General features: G+C 39.1%; 1 protein-coding gene across 1 annotated transcript in view; it reads left to right on the top strand.

The window, feature by feature from the left end:
* LOC108802991 (endophilin-A2-like) overlaps nt 1-6,000 on the top strand; it is a gene marked incomplete at its 5' end in the record, with an annotated part of 53,323 nt that overhangs the window by 4,410 nt on the left and 42,913 nt on the right. The window contains one exon of the mRNA XM_018574841.1: nt 540-612. Coding sequence (XP_018430343.1) covers nt 540-612 — 73 coding nt within the window. The remainder of the gene's footprint in view (nt 1-539; nt 613-6,000) is intronic.

Here is a 6,000-nt window from a genome sequence, read left to right as displayed (position 1 = left end):
GTGCGGTCAACATACATAAAGTGCTTATACTGCTTGTTTAAATTATGTAAATACTTTATTGTGCTTAATCTGGGAACGGGTTCACTTCAATGTATGGGTAAAATCTTGCCCTAGGAGGTATGGACACAAATTAAAAGTTGTAAAACCCCTTTTTGTGGCTTTTCTACTTGCATAACCATACAAGCTCAGTTTAGCTTAATGTTCAGAGTAGGGATGAGCTCAGGTCCAAATCATCCTGTCCTGAACCTCAGAAGGAAGCTGGAGTGTGAGGCATGTATATTTTTTAAAAAACTTTTTTCTTGGGTTTTTTTCCCTTTTAACATGGAATGCATTATTTTAATGGGGTTACTAGCAGACCTTTCATTTTGGTCAACTTTATAGAACCGTACACTGTTTTCTACAGTACACTACTGTAGAAAAGGGTTTTATGGTGAATACATCCTATTTTTGCATAATGCCAGTAAACTTTCTTCTGGAAGTAAATTTGTTGCATGCTCCTATTCATTTGAAAGCCTATCCATAATCATTTATGTTTCTAGAAAGTGGAGGTTACCACTAAAGCTGTGGCTGATGTCCTGGTCAAGACAATTGAATACCTGCAGCCAAATCCAGGTGACTTTTTTTTTTTTTGTTTTTTTTTGTTTTTTGTTTTTAAAATTTTCATTTTCGGTGTACCTCTACCCTTTAGTGAATAGCCCTGAAATTCATGCCACTGCCACGATCTATTAGAAAAAGCTGGGAAGGTGAGCCTATTCACCATGTGACCATGGATTAAAGGTTCTATTTACTGGAACAACAAAGAGCTTTAGAAAAGAAACTTTCTGTAACGCATAGGAAAGTTGTTGTTTTTTTTAAATAGTCTGGTATGATTTATAGGAAGTGACTTTACATAAGCTTTAAGCACAGAGATATTGAGCAATACTACAGTATAAAACTGAGAAGAGATAGCATAAGTGTCATAGGATCTAAGTGTCTTTACTGCTGGCAAGTATGCTTCCTTAGGCTTAGTTCACACCAGAAACTGCATCACAACTGCGTGCGTCTGCGCAGTTGCACTGCGATCCGTTTTGATGCGTTACTGTTCTGCACTAGAAAATGCTAATTAGGCATGTAGGTCACTTCCTTTTCCTTTCAGAGCATTTCTTACGCTTGTTTTGTTTATTTGGGAGCTCAGTCATGCTTTCTTTATATGTTTGAGCAAAAGTGGACTCGCCATATTGCTGTTTCTGTACCCTGTTCATCGCACCAAAATCAGGGTTCAACTTTTCTGCAATCTCCCTCCACTTGGCCATCTTCTGGCGATTTGTTTTTATATTGGGGATGTTTGCTGTCGTACAGCAGGGGACAGTCCTGCACATATCGGATAAATTCATCAGCATCCACACCTTCCATCTCTGCTATTTCTCTCCAAACTCCAACCAGGAAGTCCTGGATGATGACATTCAAATCTGAGTCATTTTTTTTAATGCGTTTGCACCACGTTTTGATGCAGGTAAAATAGGACAACCAGTTGAACTGACTGCAATGGTGTGAATTAGGCACAAGAAAGCATTGTGATGTATTTTGATTGCAGCAGTCAAAATAAACGGACTGCATATAGTGTGAACCGGCCTGTAGTGTTGTGATTTATATGTCTTTCTGTTTTCTTTGCAGGGTTGTGTGGTAGAAAACAAAAAGCTGTTGCAAAAGCCATTAAAAGAGCACATATTATGGGTAAAATTGCCTGTGTTTGTTTTGTTTTTTATACTCCAAGCTAATCTAAGTATTGGATGTTAATGTCTCTTCTCTTACAGGTTTTATGCCCATCACATACAAGGACCCAGCATTTCTCAAAGACCCTAAGATTTGCAATATCTGAAACTCCAAGTTTGTGTTTTGTTAATAAAATGATTTGCCATAGGCTTCTGGCTCTTTATTGCAAGTTTATGCACTACTTTGCTGTAATGAAGAACTGATATTTAGGAAAGGACACTGACAAAAGATCTACCTCATTTTATTTCACCAAAAATAAATATCTCACTTATTTTCTTATACATCAGAGAACTAAAAAAATACATACAAGGGGAAAGTTTGACAAACCTCTCCTTTGTTAGGAGCAGTGTTCCAAATATCCTAATAAAACATTACCATATTGACCCTAGCTGAGCTCTATATCCTATATCTGGGAAGGTTCTCATTCATCCAGGTCATGGTATATCTGTAAGAAATAGGTCAAGGCAACTGGACTTGCTGTATTTTTCTTCACGTTTCACTGGACATCCAATCAGTTTTTTCAATTCAAAATGATTTGTACAAAAACTCTCTGGGACATATTTATTCTTGTACAAGTCATTCTGACTTAAGAAAGTTGGATGACCAGTGAAACGTCTTCAAGAAAAATACAGCAAGTCCAGTTGCCTTGACTTATTTTTTTTTACAGAATATCTTATACTGTACTTTTTTCTCTCTCTCATATTTTTTTGTTTGTTCCAGGGCTATCTTCTTTAGGCTGGATTAACATCTTTTGCATTTTGATAACACATGCCCCTGCATTAATGTGTGTGACAGCAATGCGTGTTGCCATTCATTCTGTATGGCACCCAACGCACATCTACAGTAAGAAAGAAAGGGGGAAAAAAAAGGATCGCAAATATAGTGAACTAATTTTTTTTTTTTTTGTTGCTCTGCATTGTCAAGAATAGCACAGTTGTGTTTTTTGTGCAATAAGGCATGTTGTGAGCCTATTCAAAATGAATGGACTACTTTAAACCTTAAATGCACATATTAACGTTTTACTGTATAGCGAATCACTGAAACACGCACATCACTTGGCAGGAAACGTGATATACACGTCCTTGCTTTGTGTGAGTGGTAAACAAGTTTAAAGAAGAATTCCAGGAAATGTTTTTGTTAACCCTCGCAGTGGGGCTACTCCCACACTCTAAGGGTTAACTGCTCTTTTTTCTAGGTTATAAAAAAAGTTGTACTCATCTGATGCGTGAAGCCGGCTTGTTCTTTGTTTTTAGACCAGTCCTTCAAGCCTCTCTCCCCCCTCCTCTGTAGCAGTCTAAGGTCCCATAACTCATCATGTCCATACACAGTGTATAGATGTGAGGACGCTGAGGAAGATTACAATGCTGCAGTGGAGGAGATGACGAGAGGGGGCGCTGTGACATCTGGCCAGCTAGAAGCTTTGGGTGAGTATAACTTGGTTATTTTAGCACCTAGACACAAATGAGTGCTTAACCCTTGTAGTACGGGGTTAGTCCCACTGCAAGGGTTAATATAAATTAAAAAAAAATTCTGGTGTTTTTCTTTAGGAATGACCAGCCTGTAGAGTACACCTTGAGAAACAAGTCAAAGGCAGCTCCCCTACATCCAACCTAATAGGTTCTCCCTAAGGACAGTAGAGGAAAATGTGTTAAAATAGACCATTAAAATGTGGGCGACTGTGAACCCAAAGCGTCTGGTTTGAAATGTTGTGAATCATCTTCTGTTTCTGTACCACTATTTAACATTACTCTGTTGTCATAGTGGTTGGCCTCGCGGGTAGAGGCTCTTGTCCTTGTCAATGGTAAGCTAGCTTTCTTTTTCTGTGGCAGTCTCTTTCGCTTGCCGGATTTCCTGAAACATACTTCTGGCAGGTCGCATTCTTCGATCATTAACGTCAGTTTATCCATCTCAGTGATGTTATGTTGAGTATTACAGTTGTCTGGTATTAGTGTCCCATTTAAAGTAAGGCGACATGACTGCAGGAAAGCAGAGTGAGGGAAGAAATGGTGCAAGGCCTGACACAGGAAAATATTTTCTTCTGGAGCTGCAGGCTTTACCTCATCTGAAAAATAAAATTATATTATCCAGAATTTAGTTTGGACGCAAAAGTTTGCTGCACTTTACCTTAAATGAACAATCAACCTACAAGGATAGGCTGATCCTGGCTTCCATAATGTCTGGATACTCCAACAGTTAGAACTTCCTCTAAATCCAAGAGCCGCACTCCAGAAATAAATCTGACATACATTGTGTAATGCCTGAGCATAAATAAGCTGTATACTGACACAACTTTACGCTGCATTTTGTTTACAACACATGTAAATGCTTTGCATTTCTTCAAATAGTAGGAGTGATTTAACTTCCTCCAAAAAAAAAAAGTTATGGTTTTTGGTGCAAATGAGCCCTAAAGCTTCCTACATGCTTTCTGAATCTAGTGTTCTTCACACTAGCATTTACAAGCTAAGAACAAATACTGAATCCTATGAAAGCAAACAATTTGGGACATTGCTGAAAAACACATTGAGAGTATTTCCAAACCTGCACATACTTTAAAAGTGCTTATTTTATACTTACACAAGTGAAGTGGTACTGGTAAATATTTGACAAATTAGACCAGGAGTCGGCAACTCCAGCTGTGCTTTAACTACAAATCCATCATGTCAAGTCTTGCAATGCCTCATGGGACTTGTAGTTCCACAATAGCTGGAGGGCCAGAGTTGCCCACTCTTGCATTCCCCCCCCCCCCCCCACCTCAATAATCCACTTATCTGAGTGCGGTCAACATACATAAAGTGCTTATACTGCTTGTTTAAATTATGTAAATACTTTATTGTGCTTAATCTGGGAACGGGTTCACTTCAATGTATGGGTAAAATCTTGCCCTAGGAGGTATGGACACAAATTAAAAGTTGTAAAACCCCTTTTTGTGGCTTTTCTACTTGCATAACCATACAAGCTCAGTTTAGCTTAATGTTCAGAGTAGGGATGAGCTCAGGTCCAAATCATCCTGTCCTGAACCTCAGAAGGAAGCTGGAGTGTGAGGCATGTATATTTTTTAAAAAACTTTTTTCTTGGGTTTTTTTCCCTTTTAACATGGAATGCATTATTTTAATGGGGTTACTAGCAGACCTTTCATTTTGGTCAACTTTATAGAACCGTACACTGTTTTCTACAGTACACTACTGTAGAAAAGGGTTTTATGGTGAATACATCCTATTTTTGCATAATGCCAGTAAACTTTCTTCTGGAAGTAAATTTGTTGCATGCTCCTATTCATTTGAAAGCCTATCCATAATCATTTATGTTTCTAGAAAGTGGAGGTTACCACTAAAGCTGTGGCTGATGTCCTGGTCAAGACAATTGAATACCTGCAGCCAAATCCAGGTGACTTTTTTTTTTTTTGTTTTTTTTTGTTTTTTGTTTTTAAAATTTTCAATTAGAATTTTGTTTGGACTGTTCATTTTACAATAAGGTATAGCATGTATGTTAAGCAATAGAACACAGAAAATAAAGGTGATATATTGAGACAAAGGTCAGCTGCCTACTCTTATCAGCATGTTCCCTGTTGGCACACATACGTTGTACATGCACCAGTGCCTGATTGGCTGTTATTGTTAGCCCTTCCTTTTCTAGTTGATTACTGCTATATAGGAAGATGATATCAAGGCAAACATTTCAACCTGACTTTCTTTAAAATGTATTCAAATGAACATCAGTGCTGTAATGCCTTATAGTGCCTGCATATACAGTATGTATGTTTTACGTCAGATTGATGCCTTTTGTTTTTGTGGAGGCTTGGATCTTAGGCAGTAGTACTTCTCTGAATGTCCCCCCCCCCCCACAAAACTTGTGCCAGGTCATGCCCCAGGACCGAGTGTACCACCAGAACCAAATATCTCAGAATGCCTTAGTGACACAAAAATGGTGTATCCCCTGGCCCCCAACTCCCCACAACTGGGGGGCTGAGTGCCTGTATAAACACACTGGGTCAACAGTCTCCTGTAATTATATCCTCCCAGTGGCGAGACCGGATAGTGAAGTGTGAACTACAAGGTGATGGGGTATAGGGGCAGCTGCCTATATCATCCTAACCGTACTCAAGGTGGCTCAGCTCCGTCACTTGCTCGTAATTAGGCCAAAGCAATCCAACCACCCCAAATCCTGTCAAACTTCCCAGGGCATCCCCTATTGAGGTAGACCGCCTTGTACAGATGTAGGGAGGAATCGACAACACCCCTCCATTCCGCC

Source organism: Nanorana parkeri, unplaced genomic scaffold (assembly GCF_000935625.1).
Source record: "Nanorana parkeri isolate BGI_ZX_2015 unplaced genomic scaffold, ASM93562v1 scaffold3271, whole genome shotgun sequence".
Lineage (NCBI taxonomy): Eukaryota > Metazoa > Chordata > Amphibia > Anura > Dicroglossidae > Nanorana > Nanorana parkeri.
Note: the sequence above shows the minus strand (reverse complement) of the source record. Positions and strands in the feature narration are given on the sequence as shown.